We start from the raw sequence: 26,912 nt of genomic DNA on the forward strand, positions 1-26,912 counted from the left end.
TGTCTCAAGAAGACAGCGTAGGGTAGAAGCTGGTGGGTATGGAATCAGAGACGCGGAATCCTTATGCAGATTCCGAGTTAAAAGCCGTGGTAAGGTGGGACCAAGTCAACCCTGAGTCAAGTATGGCATGCATTAACCTATACACTTTACCTCTTGAGATGTGCATCAGAAATGGAGGGCTTAAGGCTTATTAATTTTAACAGCAATAGCATGTCTTCTGGGAAACTTACATGACATCAAGCTCCAGATCAAAATGCACCCTCTAAATCACATACCCAGTTGAAACCTGCACCTATCACAGATATGACACGTTATTTCTTACAGAGCTTTCATCAGCACTGTTTACCTGACACAGTGAACATTAATTAAGTGACCAGTAAGGATTAGCAGTGAATTGCTTTTATGCTACCAACTTAGCACCACTGAAGAGATGATAACAAAAAGTTAAACACATGTTGAATAATCCCAAATAGGGGCAGAATAAACACGAGTGATCTACAGAGCTAAAAATCTTCAATGTGGCACAACTAAGACTGCATTTCTATAAAATTGCGTCCTGTCTCCACAGTCACTCTCCCTACACCCTTTATCCTGCACTATTGTTTTTTTTAATTGTATCTATCACACCCTGACATAGTATGCTATTCTTTCCCCCAAGAATGTAAGATAGTTTGCTTATTAGTTCAATACTAAACCCCCAATATTTAGAATAATGCCTAAAGACAACAGATGCCCAGTAAATATTTGCTGAATGAAATATCACAGTTGTTGAGAAATTGTATTTCTCTATTAAAGTTTCTCTATCTTCTTCCACATGAAAAATTGATTTGCCCTAAGAACCTCAGAAACCATGCTGCAAAGAACAACAGATACTTTCAGCAATGAGTTTTAATTCTCTAATAAAATGGCAAACTTGATGCACAAGCGGTGTATGGCTGGTCTTCCTATTCCTATAAGCCAAAAAGCACCCTAAAAATGGTAACTAAGATAACTAAAAACTATAAGGAATGAAGGATAATCTTTCCTTTCTACTCAGTACTGACTGTGTCTTTCCTATGGTAGGTAAAATATATAAAATTCTGGTCTTTACCAATAAAAGATTTTAGAATGTACAACACAAAACAGCAAAGATTATTAATGTATTTGTAATGTATTACTGTATTTGAAAATAAGACCTATACCAAAAGCTAAAGGAACTAGAAATATTTGACCTAGAAAGGTAAAGATTTAAAAGCAACTTTAATGATTTACAAATATACAAAAGGCTCTTTTTCAAGGAATATGTTGACTGAATGTTTTCCAACCTCTATTAAGAGGAAGCTAACTTAAATGGAGTTTTAAAAATTCATCTAATATTTGAAAGAATTTATATAAGAATTAACATATACTAAGCTAAATGAGAGATAGTAAGGGCCTAGAACATTGCCTGCATGCATGCTAAGTCGCTTCAGTCATGTCCAATTCTGTGCGACTCTATGGACTGTAGCCCACCAGGCTTCTCTGTCCATGGGATTCTCTAGGCAAGAATACTGGAGTGGGTTGCCATGCAACCCAGGGGATCTTCCTGACCCAGGGATCAAACCCACATCTCTTACGTCTCCTGCATTGGCAGGCAGGTTCTTTACCACTAGTGCCACCTACTGCCTAGGACATAGCAAACACTAACAAAATCTTAGTTCTGTAAGAATCTTTTTCTCCCCTCTGTAATCCTTTTAAAAATAAGACATATTCTGCAGTGAACCCTGAATAGCTTATATAGGATCAACCTGTTTTCCCTCCGGCTTTTTAACTATAATAATTAAAAAGATAATTAATAACAAATAACTATGATAAAAAGGTTAAAGTAATAAAATGTTTATCAATCTTAAATAAAGATAAAAGATGTTTCTTTTCTATTTCTGTGTATAAGTGTTAGTGCATTAAGCTATGGTCCCCTATAATTTTAGATTCTTAGAACATGCAAATATTTAAAATACAGTATCTGGTCAAGAAGTATTTGAACATGAAGGTGTATATTATAAAATATATATGTCCCCAGTTTAAATTTCTACTTATACAGATCATAAAGAAGAGCCTCTAGTTCCTAAAGCCAAGTTATCTTAAAAAGGTCTATGTTCTATTCAGTATCCTACATAACTGCATCTTAATTATCTGTGCCAAAAAGAAAATTGATAAAAGAAAACAAAAATAGTACATAATCTGCCTGTATTCCAGGCTAGTAGAGCAGTCATGCCTCTCTAATTATCTAAAACTAGGTACATAGAAAATTACTATCTTTTTGATCTTCAATAAATGTAAAGCATAATATTTAGGACAAAAAATTTTAAAATAACACAACTGTTTTATATTAATAATTATCATATAATATTTAGTAAATTAAAAGATATGACCAATCCACCAATCCCCTAGTACTGAATGGCCTTTCTTTTGTTCTTTTCTTCTGTGTTTCTTTATTCCATTGTTCATTAGTATGTCCATTACAGTGTGAAAAAAAGTAAAAAGAAATTGTAAATTAGCACACGTTAAGAAAACTCATGAAAAGGTTGAAGAAACAAAATTTTGAAAGGTTTTGAAATTATTTGAGATTATTCCCCTCACTGACTAAATTTAATCTTTATTTTTCACCCTACCAAGTTAGTTTCTAGCAGCAAAGATCCAATAAGCTACATGTATTAATAAAATGCAAACTTAGTACCAAACAAAAAATTTCAGGTGAATTGATTCAAATAATATTAACAAACAGGACAGAAATTTTAATTGAGCAAATTTCCTCAGTGCTACACTATAATTTCATTCATCAGAACAGCTTTAACATTTTACTGTAGAGAAAATATGATGACCAAATAGTAACAAATCCTACCAATCAGTTCACTTCATATTTACCAGGCCATCTGACCGCCAGATTTAAAAACTGTATACCAAATTTAATTACTAGAAATATTTTAAACTATAAACACATATATACAGACCAGAGCCTTTTAATCAGAAGACTATGGATGTACAATATTTCTTGTGTGTCTCTGTGAATTTGTCTCAGAGAACACCCATTTTTAAAAATCATATTTTGAAAGTAACTCACCATCCCCTAAAATTTAAGAACCACTAGTTTCAGCAAATTTAAGTGAAATCTCAAATCATACCAGTGAAAAACAGAAAGCACATTGTATGTATGGCTGAAATTTTACAGTTAATTCTCAAAGGCATATAAAAATATCTTAATAGAAAAACTGTTTTTCAAAATTCAAAGACTGAAGAGATTCTTTTGAGATTATCCAACTACATGTGATTAAAAATATGTACAACTTAACAGCTAATGAGAATTTCATGCTTTTAAGACTTCTGTATTATTAAACCCGGTATTGCTAGTTTTACAAAAACCATGGCATAAATTTCAGATGAACTGTGTGCAGTGCTACTAAAAAGTAGTTTACCACTTCAGATTTTCTATTCTATAAGCTCTAATGTGCTGATAAATCTTAAAAGTTTTATCAATTTACACTAATCCTAGGATTCCTCTTTCATTCTATTTGGACGTATAGGTGCTATTGCTATTGCTAAGTCACTTCAGTCGTGTCTGACTCTGTGTGACCCCATAGACGGCAGGCAGCCCACCAGGCTTCCCCGTCCCTGGGATTTTCCAGGCAAGAACACCGGAGTGGGTTGCCATTTCCCTCCCCAATGCATGAAAGTGAAAAGTGAAAGTGAAGTCGCTTAGTCTTGTCCGACCCTCAGCGACCCCATGGACTGCAGCCTTCCAGGCTCCTCCATCCATGGGATTTTCCAGGCAAGAGTACTGGAGTCGGGTGCCATTGCCTTCTCCAGTATAGGTGCTAGGCAGATCAAATAAATAATGAAGCAGACTATTGCTTTAAAATGTCCCAAGTAGTTTAGAATATAAATTTCTTTCTCTTGTCTTTTATAATAAAATATAAAATGAAATGTCACTAAAAAAATTCAAGTCCTTGCAAAATAAAAATCAATAATATAATCTGGGGGAATTCCCTGGCGGTCCAGTGGTTAGGACTTTGCACTTTCACTGACAAGGGCCTAGGAGGAACTAAGAGCCACATGCAAGCCACATGATGCTGCCAGAAAAAACCCAACCTTCCCCAAACCAAACAATATATAATCTGAAGCAACACCGTGCACCCATATATAAAGCACGGTTCTTCTCTATCTCCCAGGGACTATGTAGAAAATGCTGATATTATCTATCCTATTGTCATTAACAAAGCTATCATTTTTCATTTTATTCAGGACAGACTCTTGTCTCCAATGGTTCAAGCCTGTGGCAGGCATTACAGATAAGGCAATATAACACCCATTCCCTTCCCCCCATATGTCTCTACTACTGAAGCAGGAAAAACTAAATATTCATTCTGTCAGTCTGCCTTTCAACTACAGTAATGGAAAAATGAAAGAGTAAAGAAAAAAGAGAAATTAAAAACAATTCAACAAAATAAAGAAAGAGATGAGAAAAACAAAAAGATTTCAAGGGAAAAGATACAGAGAGAGAAGAACAGAATCAACATGAACAGCAGAAAGAAGAAAAACAACGTGGTAGAATGAAATAAATAATAAAAAGTATTACTGAAGAAATCGTTTCAGAAATAAAAGTGGGCTTTTTACAGTGAAAGAACACCATTCAACTGGGAAAACTGATGTAGAAAAGTCAACACTTACATATAGCTCAATAAAAGATATTTTAAAGGAAAACTATCTTTTGGGCATCCAAGCAAAACCACTAAGAATATGAAAGGAAAAAAAAAATCAGACTGAAGACAATGGAATATTTAAGGTACTTAAGGAAATTAAGGAAAGAAGCTGAACCAAGCATTTTATATCAATTCAAGCTGATCTTTAAATGTGAAGGCTACAGACAAACTGCTATGAAACACGCAAGAACTCAGGAAATAATGTTCACATGAGACCTTCTACTAAAGAATGAGCTTCAAATTACCAAGAAATTATCAGAAAAATTTTTCATAAGGATTGACAGTAAATATTAAATATATTTCCTGTAGAACTAATGACAAGTGATAAGCATATAGGTATTTACTGTGAGAGTAAAATTGTATTACTTTACACTAGATGCTAGAGAGGCAGGAAGTGGAGGAAGAAAAGACTACTTATTAATTTCAATACTGTTCATTCTAGAGAATCAATAAACTAGCTACAAAAGAAAGCACCAAGGATATTTCTTAAAGGTATCAGCATAAAGGCAACCATTATATATATATATATATATATTATATATATGTGTATATATGTATATATACACCTCTTTCTAAATATCAAAAGTATATCTTTTTAAAAAAGGGAGAATGCAAAGAAAACAGATACCATAGTTTTAAAAAAAATTGTGCCATGTTTTGTGCATGTGTTATCCCATTCAATTTTTATACAACCCTGTTTAATGCCAGCTTTGTAAAGGAGGATGCAGAGAAATTTAGCAGCTTAATTAAGGTCATTTCCACAGGTAAGTTATCAAAACTGAGATCTGAGTAGAGGTCTGTCACCAGGATCATTTCCACTTCACCATACTTTGTAATAATATTTTTCTTGTATCTTGTTAGAATATGTATATATAAACTTCTATACCATTTAACCATCTGTACCTGTATAATTATACCTTTAAAAAGTCACTTATGAGGGCTAAAAAAAAAAAGTGATAGCTAGTGGGAGACCTTATTTAATGGTGTTAAATGAAGCTAAAAAGGTATGAATTAAAACTTCATAAGAATTTGTATATATCTGTCTTGGACCATAGATGGTATCTAGGGGAAACAGTAAAGCTTAATAATGCAGAACAAGGACACTGGAGCAATATTTTGCTATAAACCTTATCCTACCACTTACTTTTTGTATAATCCTGGGCAGGATTCTTGATCTATTTTAGCTTAATCTTAAGCTTATCCATAAAATATGAACAATATCTACTTTTTATAGTATTATTACACAACCTGCTCCAGTATTCTTTTCTGAAAAATCCCATGGACAGAGGAGACTGGCAGGTTACAGTCCATGGGGTTGCAAAGAGCTGGACACGATTGAGCATACACACAGAGACATACATAATTACCTAAATACGATCAGCAAGCCATCTGATAAACTAATATTATTGGTTGGATGCAGGCAAATACACTCAATTCTCTAGAAACACACTTCATTGTGCTTGCCTGCAGATTTTTAGGTCACTAACACTATCTTAGCTGGTTTCAGAAAAGGCAGAGGAACCAGAGATCAAATTGCCAACATCCGCTGGATCATGGAAAAAGCAAGAGAGTTCCAGAAAAACATCTATTTCTGCTTTATTGACTATTCCAAAGCCTTTCACAATACCAGACCACCTGACCTACCTCTTGAGAAACCCATATGCAGGTCAGGAAGCAACAGTTAGAACTGGACATGGAACAACAGACTGGTTCCAAATAGGAAAAGGAGTACGTCAAGGCTGTATACTGTCACCCTGCTTATTTAAGTTCTATGCAGAGTACATCATGAGAAACGCTGGGCTGGAAGAAGCACAAGCTGGAATCAAGATTGCCGGGAGAAATATCAATAACCTCCGATATGCAGATGACACCACCCTTATGGCAGAAAGTGAAGAGGAACTCAAAAGCCTCTTGATGAAAGTGAAAGTGGAGAGTGAAAAAGTTGGCTTAAAGCTCAACATTCAGAAAACGAAGACCATGGCATCTGGTCCCATCCTTTCATGAAAAATAGATGGGGAAACAGTGGAAACACTGTCAGACTTTATTTTTGGGGGCTCCAAAATCACTGCAGATGGTGATTGCAGCCATCAAATTAAAAGACGCTTACTCCTTTGAAGGAAGTTATGACCAACCTAGATAGCATATTCAAAAGCAGAGACATTACTTTGCCAACAAAGGTCCATCTATAGTCAAGGCTATGGTTTTTCCAGTGGTCATGTATGGATGTGAGAGTTGGACTGTTAAGAAAGCTGAGCGCCGAAGAATTGATGCTTTTGAACTGTGGTGCTGGAGAAGACTCTTGAGAGTCCCTTGGACTGCAAGGAGATCCAACCAGTCCATTCTAAAGGAGATCAGTCCTGGGTGTTCTTTGGAAGGAATGATGCTAAAGCTCAAACTCCAGTACTTTGGCCACCTCATGAGAAGAGCTGACTCACTGGAAAAGACTGATGCTGGGAGGGATTGGGGGCAGGAGGAGAAGGGGATGACAGAGGATGAGATGGCTGGATGGCATCACCGACTCGATGGACGTGAGTTTGAGTGAACTCTAGGAGTTGGTGATGGACAGGGAGGCCTGGCATGCTGTAATTCATGGGGTCGCAAAGAGTCGGACACGACTGAGCGACTGAACTGAACTGAACTGACTGAACACTATCTTAAAAATATACAAATCATCCTTTCAGAATGGCTATCATCAAAAAGACCACAAACAACAAATGTCGGTGAGGATATGGGAAAAAAAAGGAAGACTTATGCACTACTGGTGGAAAGGTAAACTGATAAAGTCACCGTGCAGAATAATATAGAGGTTCTGCAAAAAACTAAAAACAGAATTACCATACGACCCAGCAATTTCACTCCTAGGCGTATATCCAAGAAAACAGAAACACTAATTTGAAAAGATACATGCATCCCAATGTTCACAGCAGCAGTATTTACAATATACAAGATAGAATGGAAGCAACTTAAGTATCCATCAACAGATGAACAGATAAAAAAGATATAGTGTGTGTGTATATATATACACACACAAGGGAATACTACTCAGTTATAAAAAGAATGAAATTTTGCCATTTGCAACAACATGGATGAAACTGGAGAGTATTACGCTAAGTGAAATAAATGAGAGAAAGACAAATATATGATATCACTTAAGCATGAAATCTAAAAAATAAAGCAGACTAGTGAATATAACAAAAAAGAAGCAGACTCACAGATATAAAGAACGAACGGGTGGTTACCACTGGGGAAAGGAACGAAGGAAGAGAAAAGAAAGGGGTAGGGGACTACAAGGTACAAACAACTATTTATAATATAAATAAGCTACAAGAATATATTACATAGCACAGGAAATATAGCCAATATTTTATACCTACAAATGGAGTATAATTTATAAAAAATACTGAATCACTATTTATACATCTGGAACTAAAACAATATTGTAAATCAACTATACCCCAATAAAAAACATTAAAGTCATTATAGTTGAAGCATTAGGCAAGAGTACCTTTCACTTTCTCCCTCAAAGCTTTGCTTATTTTACAAGTAAGAAAATATCTGTAAACGGAAGGCATCATATGGGTCTTCTCAGAGCATTTTAATTAGACACTCTGGAGAGCAAAAATAAAACCTAATGTATACAATAAAAAAACAATCATAAAGACTAGCCATATAAAAACATGTGCAAAGAAACCCTGTAAGGGCTTCCCAGTTCGATCCCTGTGTTGGGAAGATCCCCTAGAGAAGGAAATGGCAACCCACTCCAGTGTTCTTACCTGAAAAATTCCATGGACAAAGAAGCCTGGGGGGCTACAGTTTTTGGGATTGCAGAGTTGGACATGACTGAGCAACTGAGCACACACACCCCCCCCCCCCATGCATGCATGCAGAAGAAACCCTAAACACACGTAAGTATATTTCATAGCTATAATGGAACCTTTGTAACAGTTTTTAAATACAGCATAATTACAATATGTTCTGCTCTGAATCTTATCTAAAGAGCCCTAGTTACTTAAGTATTAAGTGTGGTAGCACCAATGTGATTCAGTTAACTGGGTGAACCTCAGATGACCTTATACTAAAGCCATGTATTTGAGGGAAATGTTTGAATAAAGAAGTTAGGGCTAGAAAGAATTGGCTGGAGAAGGTTTAATGGAAGAATTGGTCCTTCTCATAAAGTAAGTTTTTATTACCAGTTTTCCAATAATTATGAGGAATGAGTTGTCACACAGTGGCATTAGGGCAGGAAGACTATCCCTCCCTCAGTCTCAACTAAAAAGATGTGCTTCAGAGAGAACTTCTGCAATGGCAGAGTGAGGACTTCAGTAAATTTGCTTTCCCACAAAAAAACAATGAAAAACACTTTGAGTTGGCAGAGAGACAGGTCAGTAGAGATTATCTACTTTGAGGTGCAAAAATAAAAACTGAACACAAAATGAACAGAGTTTCAAAGACCTGTGGGATACCATCAATCATACGGACATACTACACATAATGGAAGTCTCAGAAGGAGAGGAGAAAGAGGAAGAAATAACAGTTGAAGAAATGGCTAAAAACAAATCAAATTTGATTAAAAGTATTAATTTATACAATGAACTCGGAGCTCCAACTAGAATAAAGTCAAAGAGATCTAGAGACAACATAATCAAACTGACAAAAGTTAAAGACAAACAGAAAATTTTCAAAGCAGCAAGAGATAATGTATCACCTACATCAGATCCTAGTAAGATTAATAACTGACTTGGACAGAAAACCATGGACACCAGAGGATCAGTGGGAGGAGACCTTCAAAGTGTTGAGGGGAAAAAGCAGTTAACCAAGAATTCTATATTCAGCCAAACTGTCCTTCAAAAATGAAGGGAAAATTAAGATATTCCCAGATTAATCGAATTGCCTTACAAGAAATATTAAAGGGAATCCTTCAGGCTGAGACGAAAGGACACCATACGTAACTTGAGTTCATAGGAACAAAGGAAGAGCATGGGTAAAGGTAACTACATAGGTAAATATGAAAGAGTGTAAATGTATTTTTATTTATAACTCTTTTATTTTGTTTTACAAGTCAACCACATAAAGCAGTAATTATAAAACTGGGTTGATGGATGTACAATGTACAGGCATACTTCGGAGATATTGCAGGTTTGGTTCCAGGCCACTATAATAAAGTGAATTTTGCACTAAAGCAAGTCACATGAATTTTTCTGGCTTCCCAAAGTATATAAAAGTTATGTTTACATTATAGTCTATTAAATTTGAAATCGCATTATGTTTTATAAAAACAATGTACATACCTTAATTTAAAAATACGTTATTGCTAAAAATGCTAACCATCATCTGAGTCTTCAGCGGGCTGCAATCTTTTTGCAACAACAACATCAAAGATCACTGATCACAGATCATCATAAAAATATAGCAATGTAAAAGTTGAAAATATTACAAGAATTATCAAAATGTGACACTGAGACATGAAGTAAGAAAATGGTGCTGATAGATTTGCTTGACTGACACAAGGTTGCCACAAACCTTCAATTTGTAAAAAAAAAATGCAGTTATCTGCAAAGTGCAATGAAGTAAAGTGCAATAAAATGCCTGCATAAAGATCCAACCTGTATGAGAATAACAGCACAGAAGAAGGGGGAGGGAATGGAGGTATACTGGACCAAAGTTTTGTATACTACTAAAATTACTAATACTACTAAAATTGAATACTACTACTATTCAACCAAACTAGTTCATTTTAAAATGTAATCCCTAGGGTAAGTACTAAGAAAATACCTCAAAAAAGTATAGTTAAAGAAACAAGAGAATTAAAATGGTACTCCAGAAAATCCGTATTTAATACAAAACACAATAACGGAGGGGTAGAGGAATGAGAAAGACATAAGACATAGAACAGCAAAATGTTGTTTAGTTTATATTGTGTTCGATTCTGTGACCCCATGGAGCATGCCAGGCTCCTCTGTCCATGGGATTTCCCAGGCAAGAATAATGGAATGGGTTGCCATTTCCTTCTCCAGGGGTTCTTCCCAACCCAAGGATAGAACCCACATCTCCTGCATTGCAGGCTGATTCTTTACCACTGAGCTAACAGGGAAGGCCAAAACAGCAAATGTAAATTCTGCCTTACCAGCAATTACATTAAATATAAATGGATTAAACATTAGTCAAAAGCAGAGACTGTCAAAACTGATTAAAAAAAAAACAGGTTTCAACTACATGCTGTTTACAAGAGACACTATTTATTTAGCCACACTGTGTGGCTTGCAGGATCTTTGTTCCCTGACCATGGATTGAACTTAGGCCCTCAGCAGTGAAACTAAAAAGTCCTAACCACTGGACCACCAAGAATTCCCAAGAGACAAAATTTAGATTCAAAGAAACAAATAGATAAGAAGTCATGTACAGAAAAGATATATCATGCAAACAGTAACCAAAAGAGTTAGACAGTAGCTGTAAAATACTATATATAGTATTTATATAGTGGCTATAAATTTATGTAATATTTATATATGTAAATTTATTAGTATTTATATATAGTATTTAAATAGTGGTTATAGAATACTATATCAGACAAAATGTATTTTAACACAAAAACTGTAAAATGATTATAAACATGATTTATAAGACCCCAAAATACATGAATCAAAAACTGACATAACAGAAGAGAGAAACAGACAATTCAACTCTAACAGTAGGAAATGTCAATATTTCATTTTCAATAGTGGAGAGAACTAGACAGAAGGTCAACAAGGAAACTGAAAACTTAAACAACCAACTAGATCTAAGAGTGAATCATCACAACACTCCATCCAGCAACAACAGTATTCACATTCTTCTCAAGCACACATGAAACATTCTCCATGATAAACTATATGCTAGGCCTAATACATTTAAAAGGATTGAAAACTTCAAAGTATATTCACCAACCACAATGAAATAAAATTATAAATCAGTAACAGAAAGAAATATGGGAGCCAGAAATTAAGGTGAAAGTTGCTCAGTCTTGTCCGACTCTTTGTGACCCCATGGACTATAGTCCATGGAATTCTCCAGGCCAGAATACTGCAGTGGGTAGCCTATCCCCCCTTCTCCAAAGGATCTTCCCAACACAGGGATTGAACCCAGGTCTCTGGCATTGCAGGTGGACTCTTCACCAGCTGAGCCATCAAGGAAGCCCAAAAATACTGGAATGGGTAGCCTATCCCTTCTCCAGTGGATCTTCCTGACCCAGGAATTGAACCAGGGTCTCCTGCATTGCAGGCAGATTCTTTACCAGCTGAGCTACTAGGGAAGCCCAGTCCCTCAGTTGTACCCAACTCTTTGTGACCCCATGGATGATAGTCCATGGCATTCTCCAGGCCAGAGTACTGGAGTGGGTAGCCTTCCCTTCTCCAGGAGATCTTCCCAATTAAGGGATCAAACCCAGGTCTCCTGCCTTGCAGGCAGATTCTTTACAAGCTGAGCCACAAGGGAAGCCCAGAAATTAAACACATTCTTAAATAACTAATGGGCCAAATAAGTCACAAAGGAAGTTAGAAAACACTCTGAAATCAATAAAAATAAAAACACAACATGTTAAACAAAAACTTACACATTCATACCAATTCTAGTCACAAAGGCCAAAAAATAGAAACCACCTAACTGTCCATCTACTGATTAATGGATAAACAAAATGTGGTATGTCCACACAATGGAATATTATTCAGCCATTAAAAGGAATGACATATTGATAGATGTTACAATATTGATGAACCCTGAAAATATTATGGTAAGCATATAAGGCAAATCCACAGACAGAGAGTAGATTAATAGCTGCCAGTGGCTGGGAGGTAGGGGGCAGGTAAAGAATGGGAACTGATTGTTAATGACAAGGGTGTTTCCATCTGGGGTGATGAAAAGATTGTGAATGATGAAAAGGTAATGAAAAGGTGCCTATTACACTAGGTAATAGTGGTGGCTGCATAGCATTACAAATGTACTTAACGCTATGGAATATACTTTAAAACAGTTTAAAAGGTAAATGTTAAGTGTAATTTACTATTAAAAAAATGAAAAGCAATATTTTGGGAAAAGGAAATGTTAAGAAAATGTATTAAAAATCTAGTACTTTAAATAGACACTCAAATCTAAAACAGAGTTCCATGATTTCAGCAGAACAGCGTAAATGTAAAAATTTTCAAAATAAAATTATGTTCCATACTTGTATGTGAGGCCAAGAGGCCTCAAGTGTGGGTTCATCCTCTTCTGGATCAAAATCTGGATTATCACTTGGAGGAAGAGTTCGGAAGATGTTAGCACTGATCTGTAAAGAAAAATAAATTTAGACTTCTCTGTTGTTCAGTTAAATTTAAAAATGCAAAATGAAATATTTTAAAGATAACTTTAAGAAAAAAGCTGTGACTATAAGTTTAGCTCAAAACCTATAAACCTCTTCAAGATATGAAGGCAGCCATTTATTTCTTTATTTTCTCTATCCCATAACTCTGATCTCTACAGACATCAAATTTCATACAGACTACCTCCAGATTCCTCTTCTTTAAATCACAAATTTTTTTTTCAAAGTTTTGCTTAAAAAAAAATAGTGGAGGGGAGGAAATTGAGGGAGGGGAGCATAAAGTTCCTACCTCTCCCTATCCCTAACTTCCTCTTTTCATCTTTCCACAACTTCTCCCATACTTTAACCCAGACTTTTACTTACCTTATAACCCAAAAGAGTTTGGTAAAATATCTCTAGTCTTATACACACACCACATTTTATAAAGCGGAGGAGGATGGGGGTATATGGCCATTACAGACATAGTTTATAATACGCCATGATGATTTGGCACCACTGACTCAATGGATATGGGTTTGGGTGGGACTCCAAGAGTTGGTGATGGACAGCGATGCCTGGCATGCTGCAGTTCATGGGGTCTCTCAAAGAGTCGGACACAACTGAGCGACTGAACTGAACTGATGATGATTTGATTTAGATAATTTGATTTCATTTACTCTGAGCCTTTTAAAAAATACTAATCTCTCTGAAATAAAGGTATGCTTTGAGACTCTTCATTTTAGATTCTAACTCATCTTTCACACTGTCTTAGTACCAAAGTACATTACAGTCCTTCTTTAGCAAAGAATAGATTGTGAGCCCAACTCAAAAGGGTTTGAAGAATGATGAACAGACTGACAGACCAAATGGTTCAGTAACATAAGGCCCTAACACTTGAGGCATCGGTCATTTAAGATAAATTACGTGGGGAATACAGGATGAGACAAATGTTGTTTGGTTCAGTTCAGTTCAGTTTAGTGGCTCAGTCATGTACGACTCTTTGCAACGCCATGAATCACAGCATGCCAGGCCTCCCTGTCCATCACCAACTCCCGGACTTCACTCAAACTCATGTCCATTGAGTCGGTGATGCCATCCAGCCATCTCATCCTCTGTCATCCCCTTCTCCTCCTGTGCCCAATCCCTCCCACCATCAGGGTCTTTTCTTATGAGTCAACTCTTCACACGAGGTGGCCAAAGTATTAGAGCTTCAGCTTCAGCATCAGTCCTTCCAGTGAATACCCAGGACCGATCTCCTTTAGGATGGACTGGTTGGATCTCCTTGCAGTCCAAGGGACTCTCAAGAGTCTTCTCCAACACCACAGTTCAAAAGCATCACTTCTTCAGCGCTCAGCTTTCTTCACAGTCCAACTCTCACATCCATACTGGAAAAATCACAGCCTTGACTAGACGGACCTTTGTTGGCAAAGTAATGTCTCTGCTTTTCAATATGCTATCTAGGTTGGTCATAACTTTCCTTCCAAGGAGTAAGCATCCTTTAATTCCATGGCTGCAATCACCATCTGCAGTGATTTTGGAGCCCCCCAAAATAAAGTCTGACACTGTTTCCACTGCTTCCCCATCTATTTCCCATGAAGGGATGGGACCAGATACTATGATCTTTGTTTTCTGAATGTTGAGCTTTAAGCCAACTTTTTCACTCTCCTCTTTCACCTTCATCAAGAGGCTTTTGAGTTCCTCTTCACTTTCTACCATAAGGGTGGTGTCATCTGCATATCTGAGGTTACTGATATTTCTCCCGGCAGTCTTGATTCCAGCTTGTGTTTCTTCCAGTCCAGTGTTTCTCATGATGTACTCTGCATAGAAGTTAAATAAGCAGGGTGACAACATACAGCCTTGACGTACTCCTTTTCCTATTCGGAACCAGTCTGTTGTTCCATGTCCAGTTCTAACTGTTGCTTCCTGACCTGCATACAAATTTCTCAAGAGGCAGGTTAGGTGGTCTGGTATTCCCATCTCTTTCAGAATTTTCCACAGTTTATTGTGATCCACACAGTCAAAGGCTTTGGCATAGTCAATAAAGCAGAAATAGATGTTTTTCTGGAACTCTCTTGCTTTTTCCATGATCCAGTGGATGTTGGCAATTTGATCTCTGGTTCCTCTGCCTTTTCTAAAACAAGCTTGAACATCTGGAAGTTCACAGTTCACGTACTGCTGAATCCAGGCTTGGAGAATTTTGAGCATTACTTTACTACTGTGTGAGATGAGTGCAATTGTGCGGTAGTTTGAGCATTCTTTGGCATTGCCTTTCTTTGGGATTGGAATGAAAACTGACCTTTTCCAGTCCTGTGGCCACTGCTGAGTTTTCCAAATTTGCTGGCATATTGAGTGCAGCACTTTCACAGCATCATCTTTCAGGATTTGAAATAGCTCAACTGGAATTCTATCACCTCCACTAGCTTTGTTTGTAGTGATGCTTCCTATGGCCCACTTGACTTCACATTCCAGGATGTCTGGCTCTAGGTGAGTGATCACACCATCGTGATTATCTGGGTCATGAAGATCTTTTTTGTACAGTTCTTCTGTGTATTCTTGCCACCTCTTCTTAATATCTTCTGCTTCTGTTAGGTCCATACCATTTCTGTCCTTCATCGTGCCCATCTTTGCATGAAATGTTCCTTTGGTATCTCTAATTTTCTTGAAGAGATCTTTAGTCTTTCCCATTCTGTTGTTTTCCTCTATTTCTTTGCATTGATCGCTGAGGAAGGCTTTCTTATCTCTCTTTGCTATTCTTTGGAACTCTGCATTCAGATGCTTATGTCTTTCCTTTTCTCCTTTGCTTTTCACTTCTCTTCTTTTCACAGCTATTTGTAAGGCCTCCTCAGACGGCCATTTTGCTTTTTTGCATTTCTTTTCCATGGGGATTGTCTTGATTTAAGGAACTAGATCTGATGAACTATGGTTGTTTGGTGGTATAAGCAAATTCGCAACCATTCTGATGAAGTGGCATCTATGGTATGCCAAATAACTGTTAACTGTCAATTACTATAAGGGGCTTCCCCAGTGGCTCGGCAGCAAAGAATATGCCTGCAATGCAGTAGACACAGGGGATGTGGGTTCTATCTCTGAGTTGGGAAGATACCCTGGAGGGGGCATGGAAACCATTCCAGTATTCTTGCCTGGAGAATCCCTTGGATAGAGGACCTTGGAAGGCTACAGTCCACAGGGTTGCAAAGAGTTGGACACAACTAATCTGACTTAGCATGCACACACGCACAACCATAAGACTTAGAAAGTAAAAATCTAAAATTTGATTTGCTAAAACTCAAAACCTATATATGGGGAAGAGCCAATAAATAGTTTAATAGATATCAATTTCACAACAAGTGGCCAAAAGTCATAGCTAGAACTCAAAAAGGGAATATATCCCATAGAAGGGCATATTTGCCTTTGAAATCATACTTATTATTGTTGGTAGTAAAAGAAAAAGTATACTTGTAGCCACCAGTAAAATTAACTGTGTATCCCAAATACACCAAAAAGCTTTAAAGAACTAAGTGAGTAGGCTTCTTAACTAGAAATGAAGTACCCAGAAGTTAAAAAAAAAAGTTTTTTTAAGACAAAAAACACACCTTTTGCTTGGGAAAATGAATTAAATCCCAGAATATATTAACATATGGCAAATTACAGAATAATTTGACTCAAATATGTATGTATAGCTTATTTTGTTGTTGCCCAGTAGCTAAGTCATGTCTGACTCTTTGCAACCCCATGGACTGCAGCACACCAGGCTTCTCTGCCCTTCAGCATCTCCTGGAGCTTGCTCAAACTCATGTCTATTAGTGATGCCATCTAACCATCTCATCCTCTGTCAACCCCTTCTTCTCTTGTCCTTAATCTTTCCCAGGATCAGGGTCCTTTCCAATGAGTCAGCTCTTCGCATCAGGTGGCTAAAGTATTGGAACTTCAGCATCAGTCCTTCCAATGAAGATTCAGGGCTGATTTCCTATAGCATTGACTGGTTTGATCCTCCAACACCATAGTTCAAAAGTGTCAATTCTTCGACACTCAGCCTTCTTTATGGTCCAACTCTCACATCTGTACATGACTACTGGAAAAAACCACAGCTTTGACTAGATGGACCTTTGTTGGCAAAGTAATGTCTCTGCTTTTCCATATGCTGTCTAGGTTGGTCATAGTTTCTCTTCTAAGGAGCAAGCATCCTTTAATTTCAGGCTGCAGTCACCATCTGCAGTGATTTTGGAACCCAAGAAAATAAAGTCTGTCACTGTTTGCATTGTTTCCCCATCTATTTGCCATGAAGTGATAGGAGCAGATGCCATAATCTTAGTTTTCAGAATGTTGAGTTTTAAGCCAGCCTTTTCACTTTCCTCTTTCACCTTCATCAGGAGGCTCATTAGTTGCTCTTCACTTTCTGCCATTAAAGTGGTATTATCTGCGTATCTGAAGCTGTTGATATTTCTCTCCGCAATCTTGATTCCAGCTTGTGATTCATCCAGCCCAGCATTTCACATGAAGTACTTTGCATGTAAGTTAAATAAGTAGGGTGACAACATACAGCCTTTCCCAATTTTGAAGCAGTTCGCTGTTTCATGTCCAGTTCTAACTGCTGCTTCTTGACCTGCATACAGGTTTCTCTGTAGGCAGGTAATATGGTCTGGGATTCCCATGTCATTAAGAATATTCCACAGTTTGTTGTGATCCACATAGTCAAAGGCTTCAGTATAGTCAATGAAGCAGAAGTAGATTTTTCTTTGGAATTCCCTTACTTTTTCTATGACCCAGCATATGTTGGCAAAACACCCTCCTCCAACAACATAAGAGATGACTCTACACATGGACATCACCAGATAGCCAGTATCGAAATCAGACTGATTATATTCTTTGCAGCCAAAGACAGAGAAGTTCTATATGGTCAGCAAAAACAAGACTTGGAGCTGACTGTGGCTCAGATCTTCAGCTCCTTATTGCAAAATTTAGGCTTAAATTGAAGAAAGTAATGAAAACCACTAGGCCATTCAGGTATGACCTAAATCAAATCCCTTGTGATTATACAGTGGAGGTAACGAATCGATTCAAGGGACTAGATCTGGTAGACAGACTGCACAAAGAACTATGGGTGAAAGTTCGTAACACTGTATAGGAGGTAATGACCAAAACCATCCCCAAGAAAAAGAAATGCCAGAAGACAAAGTGGCTGTCTGAGGAGGCCTAATAAATAGCTGAGAAAAGAGAAGCAAAAGGCAAAGGAGAAAGGGAAAGATATACCCAACTGAATGCAGAGTTCCAGAGAATAGCAAGGCAAGATAAGAAAGCCTTAAGTGACCAATGCAAAGAGTGTAAATTAGTTTAGATCATACTTGCTATAACTTTCTGTGTGTTAGTAGCTCAGTCATGTCTGACTCTGTGGAACCTTCCACAACCAACACAAGTTTAAACTGTGTGCCTGGTGACTCGAATTATTCCAAATGAATTTTTTTATATTTTGTTATGCACTAAAATACAAAAATCATATGTCCTAAACAAATTTCTACAGTTTGAAGAATATGGTTAAATAATTAATAAACAGTACCCTGAACAATCTTTCTTCAATAGTTTTTTTTTTTTTTTCCCCACAACAGATATTTCAAATGTTTGTTTATATCATTTAAGGGTCCTGAGTTTTGATTAAAATTCAGTGCTATAGAAGCTACATATATGATATCAAAATGTCCTAAATAAGAATGGTCTATATTTGACTCCCTTATCCACTTCTGAGATGTGGAGAGCCCCGTATTTTTTCATTAGTCTTTTCTTCCCCCTTTAGCTATTCTTTCTCCTTTCAGCTGCATGACATTAATTACCTACCAACCCATATAATCTTTTTTTTTTTTTTTAAACTTTACATAATTGTATTAGTTTTGCCATCAACCCATATAATCTTGAGCTTACATCTTTCTCCTAAGTTCTAGATCCACACTCTCCAATGTGGTAGCCACCAGTCATTGTGGCTACTGAATTCCCAAACTATCATAAAGCAATGACAGCATCACTGGAATGGATAATCTTTCAAACGGACTATTTTAAAAAACATTCTTTTGAGTACATCAACTATTGTACATTTACTAAAAATAAATCTCATTAAATTGTAATTACACCTCAGATCTTACTTGAATTTATATAAATCTGAGGAACTTAAGTCTAGAAGCTTACCATTTTTACTATATCAGAATACGCTGATTCAACAATTACACCACGATTAGTTGAAACATACTCAACCAGTTCATTCAATGTTGCTCTTTTAATTTCTTTGCTCTTCAAGTCTGAAACAGAGTCCATGAAATCAAACAGTATGCAACACTGCTGCAACTTCTGACAGAAAAGCTCTTGCTGTTCATTTGAGGTGGCATCTATAAATAAAAATAAAGAGAAACTTAGAAATGACCTACTCAGAAGTTACCTTCGTATGTTTACTATTTTGCAGAAGCTATTCACATACATAAAGTAAAATTTCTCTCAAAAGCCTAGTGAGAAATTTACCATATAATCCCATTATTCATGCCAGGAATGAAATTTTACCTTCCTCCTATCTCACTACCATAATCAATCATTAAGTATTACTGATTCCATTTTTTATCTGGAATCTATCCTCTTGTCACTCCCTCTGCCACTTTAATGACTCACACATTTACCATTTAGACTACAGCCGTGACATCCTAGGGCTTCCCACATGATGTGGTGGTAAAGAATCTGCCAGATAACATAGGAGACTCAAGAGACATGGGTTCAATTCCTGGTTGGGAAGATCTCCTGGAGTAGGAAATGACAACCCACTCCAGTATTCTTGCCTGGGAAATTTCATGGACAGAAGAGCCTGGCGGGCTACAGTCCATGGGGTCGCAAGAGAGTCAGACATGACTTAGAGACTAAATAACCACCACCACCTACCAGTGCCCTCCTCCGAGGGATCTTCCCAACTCAGAGACGGTTCCTCAAGGGCAAGGATCATTCACTGAGCAGGCTTTCCTTTTTATCTCTTTACTACTAACATGGGATATACAGGGGGTTTCCCAGGTTTTTTCCCCCAGTGCTCAAGAATCCACTGGCCAATGCAGGAGTCGCGAGTTGAATCCCTGGGTCAGGAAGATCCCCTGCAGAAGGAAATGGCAACACACTCCAGTATTCCTGCCTGGGAAATTCCATGGACAGAGGAGCCTAGTGGGCTAAAGTCCATGGGGTTCTCTTATATGACAGGCTAGTAGCCTACAGCTAACATGTTCGAAGACACAATATGATCTTCAAGACTAGCAAATAGTAGATTCAGGAACATGTTACATATAAAAAGTAAGTTTCTTTTTCTGGGCACCTATCTCTTCAGCCTCCTCTGAGAATAAATTCATGTTTTTCATAGCTTCTCAATTCCGTAATGTGCTACTTAGCCTAAAGACTTCTTTCAAGTTGCTTTCTCCTCCAGAATTATGTCCCAGCATTACCTAATATTTGGATGGAAGAGGTCACCTTTGGATTTTACCAAACATTAGATATATTTAGAAAGCAGTTAACATTTCAACTCATTTGGCACTGAGTTAAAATACAAATGTCCAGTCCTCAAATTTTTGTTAAGTATTGAGGAACAGAAAAATCTTTTCTTACCTAAATACCTCCTATAAGTACATGTTCTATAGAGTAGTCTGAACATAATAAAACATAATGCTGCTAACATTAGCATTTCCTTCATGCCAAATACAATTCTAAGTCTTTCCTATGTTTATTTATTTAACTTCAAAACAGTCCTTTGAAGCTAGTTTTGAAAGTTAGGGATGATTTCCTGTCTTCAAGAGCTTAGAAGCAAGTTGAAAAGGCAAGATCAGATCAGATCAGATCAGATCAGTTGCTCAGTCGTGTCCGACTCTTTGCGACCCCATGAATTGAGCACGCCAGGCCTCCCTGTCCATCACCAACTCCCGGAGTTCACTGAGACTCACATCCATCGAGTCCGTGATGCCATCCACCCATCTCATCCTCTGTCGTCCCCTTCTCCTCCTGCCCCCAATCCCTCCCAGCATCAGAGTCTTTTCCAATGAGTCAACTCTTTGCATGAGGTGGCCAAAGTACTGGAGTTTCAGCTTTAGCATCATTCCTTCCAAAGAAATCCCAGGGCTGATCTCCTTCAGAATGGACTGGCTGGATCTCCTTGCAGTCCAGGGGACTCTCAAGAGTCTTCTCCAACACCACAGTTCAAAAGCATCAATTCTTCGGCGCTCAGCCTTCTTCACAGTCCAACTCTCACAATCCATACATGACCACAGGAAAAACCATAGCCTTGACTAGACGAACCTTTGTTGGCAAGTAATGTCTCTGCTTTTGAATATGCTATCTAGGTCAGTCATAACTTTCCTTCCAAGGAGTAAGCGTTTTTTAATTCCATGGCTGCAGTCACCATCTGCAGTGATTTTGGAGCCCCCCAAAATAAAGTCAGCCACTGTTTCCACTGTTTCCCCATCTATTTCCCATGAAGGGATGGAAACAGATGCCATGATCTTTGTTTTCTGAATGCTGAGCTTTAAGCCAACTTTTTCCCTCTCCTCTTTCACCTTCATCAAGAGGCTTTTGAGTTCCTCTTCACTTTCTGCCATAAGGGTGGCGTCATCTGCATATCTGAGGTTATTGATATTTCTCCAGGCAATCTTGATTCCAGCTTGTGTTTCTTCCAGTCCAGTGTTTCTCATGATGTACTCTGCATAGAAGTTAAATAAGCAGGGTGACAATATACAGCCTTGACGTACTCCTTTTCCTATTCGGAACCAGTCTGTTGTTCCATGTCCAGTTCTAACTGTTGCTTCCTGACCTGCATACAAATTTCTCAAGAGGCAGGTCAGGTGGTCTGGTATTCCCATCTCTTTCAGAATTTTCCACAGTTTATTGTGATCCACACAGTCAAAGGCTTTGGCATAGTCAATAAAGCAGAAATAGATGTTTTTCTGGAACTCTCTTGCTTTTTCCATGATCCAGCGGATGTTGGCAATTTGATCTCTGGTTCCTCTGCCTTTTCTAAAACCAGCTTGAACATCAGTAAGTTCACGGTTCGCATATTGCTGAAGCCTCGCTTGGAGAATTTTGAGCATTACTTTACTACTGTGTGAGATGAGTGCAATTGTGCGGTAGTTTGAGCATTCTTTGGCATTGCCTTTCTTTGGGATTGGAATGAAAACTGACCTTTTCCAGTCCTGTGGCCACTGCTGAGTTTTCCAAATTTGCTGGCATATTGAGTACAGCACTTTCACAGCATCATCTTTCAGGATTTGGAATAGCTCAACTGGAATTCTATCACCTCCACTAGCTTTGTTTGTAGTGATGCTTTCTAAGGCCCACTTGACTTCACATTCCAGGATGTCTGGCTCTAGATCAGTGATCACACCATCGTGATTATCTGGGTCATGAAGATCTTTTTTGTACAGTTCTTCTGTGTATTCTTGCCACCTCTTCTTAATATCTTCTGCTTCTGTTAGGTCCATACCATTTCTGTCCTTTATCGAGCCCATCTTTGCATGAAATGTTCCTTTGGTATCTCTGATTTTCTTGAAGAGATCTCTAGTCTTTCCCATTCTGTTGTTTTCCTCTATTTCTTTGCACTGATCACTGAAGAAGGCAAAATACAAAACCTTAAAAAATATAACCTGGAGTCAAAAAGAATTTGAGAGTGCTTACAAGATTAAATATAAACAGAACAATTAAAAATAAAACCAGGATTAATTAAAAGCAGGAAAGCTATACAAGGTATCTGACTGTTGTATTTAAGCACTCTGCATTGAGTCTCTTAGAAGCTAAGGTAAAACAATGTTGGAAGAGTTGATCAGACTGTAAAAGGTTAAGTGAGAGAAGAGAGGATGCTCCTGTCATCTACTATTGGTTGGCCTACTTCTAGGTTCAAGACACATAACATTTTTATATCAGTCAAATTTTTATAATGGTTATCCTAGTAAGAAAAGATCAATGGTTTCATCATTAAAAAATTATAAAATAGATGTTTAATATAGCCTAACTCTTAGGGATCTTTCTGAAACATCAATTTTCAGAATTTTCTCATAAGAAAAAGAGACAAAAAATGTATTTCAATAAGCTGAAAAAATAAGACTATAGCTTGGCTGTATTTCATAAATATGTATAAAAAATTATTTGTGAGAAAAAGAATGTATAATAATTTTCTTCACTAAATGTAAAAAGTACTGACAGTGTCTACACTGATGACTTTATACTTCAGTTTCCCCATTACAAGCATGCTTGCAAATGAAGCATACTCAGTGGTGTTTCAATATGGCAATGTAGTACTTTCAGGTGGTAAGGTCACATATTGTTTTTCCTTGGCTATTTTTACTAGGCCAATGTAACAGACTTGAAATACCAATATATTCATACTTACTGTCATCGCTTCAAAATACCTCTGATATTGATAACAAGGTTCAGTCAGTTCAGTCTCTCAGTCATGTCCGTCTCTTTGCGACCCCATGAATCGCAGCGCACCAGGCCTCCCTGTCCATCACCAACTCCTGGACTTGACTCAAACTCATGTCCATCAAGTCAGTGATGCCATCCAACCATCTCATCCTCTGTCATCCCCTTCTTCTCCTGCCCCCAATCCCTCCCAGCATCAGGGTCTTTTCCAATGAGTCAACTCTTCGCATGAGGTGGCCAAAGTACTGGAGTTTCAGCTTCAGCATCAGTCCTTCCAATGAACACCCAGGACTGATCTCCTTTAGGATGGACTGGTTGGATCTCCTTGCAGTCCAAGGGACTCTCAAGAGTCTTCTCCAACACCACAGTTCAAAAGCATCAATTCTTCGGTGCTCAGCTTTTTTCAGAGTCCAACTCTCACATCCATACATGACCACTGGAAAAACCATATGACTAGACGGACGTTTGTTGGCAAAGTAATGTCTCTGCTTTTCAATATGCTATCTAGGTTGGTCATAACTTTCCTTCCAAGGAGTAAGCGTCTTTTAATTCCATGGATGCAATCGCTGCTCTAAAATCTGCAGTGATTTTGGAGCCCCCAAAAATAAAGTCTGACACTGTTTCCCCATCTATTTCCCATGAAGGGATGGGACCAGATGCCATGATCTTTGTTTTCTGAATGTTGAGCTTTAAGCCAACTTTTTCACTCTCCACTTTCACTTTCATCAAGAGGCTTTTTAGTTCCTCTTCACTTTCTACCATAAGGGTGGTGTCATCTGCATATCTGAGGTTATTGATATTTCTCCTGGCAGTCTTGATTCCAGCTTGTGCTTCTTCCAGCCCAGTGTTTCTCATGATGTACTCTGCACAGAAGTTAAATAAGCAGGGTGACATTATACAGCCTTGACGTACTCCTTTTCCTATTTGGAACCAGTCTGTTGTCCCATGCCCAGTTCTAACTGTTGCTTCCTGACCTGCATATGGGTTTCTCAAGAGGCAGATCAGGTGGTCTGGTATTCCCATCTCTTTCAGAATTTTCCACAGTTTATTGTGATCCACACAGTCAAAGGCTTTAGCATAGTCAATAAAGCAGAAATAGGATACAGGTTCAAAAATGGTGCTTTCAGACATGCAACTACTTGGAAAACTTAGCACCCTCAAACAACCTTTTATAGGAAATTCTGAGGACATGACGCAGCAATAGGGAGAAAGGGAAAGGAATGGAATCCAGGAATTATGGAAATTCAAGAAAAGCAGACCTAGAGAAAAACTGGATCAGTTTAGAACAGGAGGAAAGAAGGTCCTAAGAAACTGGTCTCTAAAGCAGATTCATTAGGGTATCTTATCACATGGAGATTTGGAGCAAAAAACTGAGAGTATGTTAAAGGTGGGGAAAAAATTGACAATTAGAAATTCCAGGAAATACTTAAAAAAACTAAATAAGAAAGGAAATATATTATGCAGCTCTGGAGCCTATGCAGTCACACATAAACCCTGCCCACTGGCTTTCAACTTTTATAATTAACAATTCACATAAAACTTAATTATGGCCATCAGATCAGATCAGATCAGTCGCTCAGTCATGTCCGACTCTTTGCGACCGCATGAATCGCAGCATGCCAGGCCTCCCTGTCCATCGGTGAGGAGATACCCCTCGTCCAAGGTAAGGAGCAACGGCTGCACTTTGCTGGAGCAGCCGTGAAGAGATATCCCATGCCCAAGGTAAGGGAAACCCAAGAAAGACTGTAGGTGTTGCAAGAGGGCATCAGAGGGCACACACAGTGAAACCATACTCACAGAAAACTAGTCAATCTAATCACACTAGGACCACAGCCTTGTCTAACTCAATGAAACTAAGCCATGCCCGTGGGGCAACCCAAGACGGGCGGGTCATGGTGGAGAGATCTGACAGAATGTGGTCCACTGGAGAAGGGAATGGCAAACCACTTCAGTATTCTTGCCTTGAGAACCCCATGAACAGTATGAAAAGGCAAAATGATAGGATACTGAAAGAGGAACTCCCCAGGTCAGTAGGTGCCCAATATGCTACTGGAGATCAGTGGAGAAATAACTTCAGACAGAATGAAGGGATGGAGCCAAAGCAAAAACAATACCCAGCTGTGGATGTGACTGGTGATAGAAGCAAGGTCCGATGCTGTAAAGAGCAGTATTGCATAGGAACCTGGAATGTCAGGTCCATGAATCAAGGCAAATTGGAAGTGGTCAAACAAGAGATGGCAAGAGTGAATGTCGACATTCTAGGAATCAGCGAACTCAAATGGACTGGAAGGGGTGAATTTAACTCAGATGACCATTATTTCTACTACTGTGGTCAGGAATCCCTCAGAAGAAATGGAGTAGCCATCATGGTCAACAAAAGAGTCCAAAATGCAGTACTTGGATGCAATCTCAAAGACAGAATGATCTCTGTTCGTTTCCAAGGCAAACCATTCAATATCACAGTAATCCAAGTCTATGCCCCAACCAGTAATGCTGAAGAAGCTGAAGTTGAACGGTTCTATGAAGACCTACAAGACCTTTTAGAACTAACACCCAAAAAAGATGTCCTTTTCATTACAGGGGACTGGAATGCAAAAGTAGGAAGTCAAGAAACACCTGGAGTAACAGGTAAATTTGGCCTTGGAATATGGAATGAAGCAGGGCAAAGACTAATAGAGTTTTGCCAAGAAAATGAACTGGTCATAACAAACACCCTCTTCCAACAACACAAGAGAAGACTCTATACATGGACATCACCAGATGGTCAACACCGAAATCAGACTGATTATATTCTTTGCATCCAAAGATGGAGAAGCTCTATACAGTCAGCAAAAACAAGACCAGGAGCTGACTGTGGCTCAGACCATGAACTCCTTATTGCCAAATTCAGACTTAAATTGAAGAAAGTAGGGAAAACCACTAGACCATTCAGGTATGACCTAAATCAAATCCCTTATGATTATACAGTGGAAGTGAGAAATAGATTTAAGGGACTAGATCTGATAGATAGAGTGCCTGATGAACTATGGACTGAGGTTCATGACATTGTACAGGAGACAGGGATCAAGACCATCCCCATGGAAAAGAAATGCAAAAGAAATTATGGCCATAGAAAATATTAACGTTAAAAAGTGTAAAGATGACAAAAGCTGAGGGTGAAAGGAGATAAGGAGAAACTAGGTGCACTACCTTTCCAACTTCACTTCCCATCATTCCCCCTTTACATCCTAAGTTCCATTCATGCTGACAGTTCCAAGTTCCCTAGGCGGCCCGTCTGCATATGTATTGGCTGGAATGCACTTTCCCATCATTATTTCTTCATTTTCTTTAGAAGCAAATAAAGACAGTGCCCATGCAAACACTACTCAATGAGTAAAAAACTTTATTTGTAAAATTTTTAATTGGGAGGATAACTGCTTTACAAGGCTGTGTTAGTTTCTGCTGTACAAACAGCATGAATCAGCTCTAAGTAT

The 26,912-nt window shown here is 38.1% G+C and overlaps 1 protein-coding gene across 2 annotated transcripts in view; it reads right to left on the reverse strand.

Moving 5' to 3' along the window:
• The window catches only part of PPP2R5A (protein phosphatase 2 regulatory subunit B'alpha), a 72,348-nt gene that overhangs the window by 20,319 nt on the left and 25,117 nt on the right, over positions 1-26,912 (reverse strand). Inside the window, exons 1-3 of one of the 2 annotated variants that reach the window (XM_055583017.1) lie at positions 19,936-20,114; positions 19,201-19,397; positions 12,913-13,014 (exon numbers count right to left, since the gene is read on the reverse strand). In XM_055583017.1, the coding sequence (XP_055438992.1) occupies positions 12,913-13,014; positions 19,201-19,397; positions 19,936-19,996 (360 nt within the window). In that variant the 5' untranslated portion in view covers positions 19,997-20,114. Of the gene's footprint in view, positions 1-12,912; positions 13,015-19,200; positions 19,398-19,935; positions 20,115-26,912 lie in introns of those variants that run through there. The other variant, XM_055583016.1, reaches the window with a different exon arrangement.

This window comes from Bubalus kerabau, chromosome 5, assembly GCF_029407905.1.
Source record: "Bubalus kerabau isolate K-KA32 ecotype Philippines breed swamp buffalo chromosome 5, PCC_UOA_SB_1v2, whole genome shotgun sequence".
NCBI lineage: Eukaryota > Metazoa > Chordata > Mammalia > Artiodactyla > Bovidae > Bubalus > Bubalus kerabau.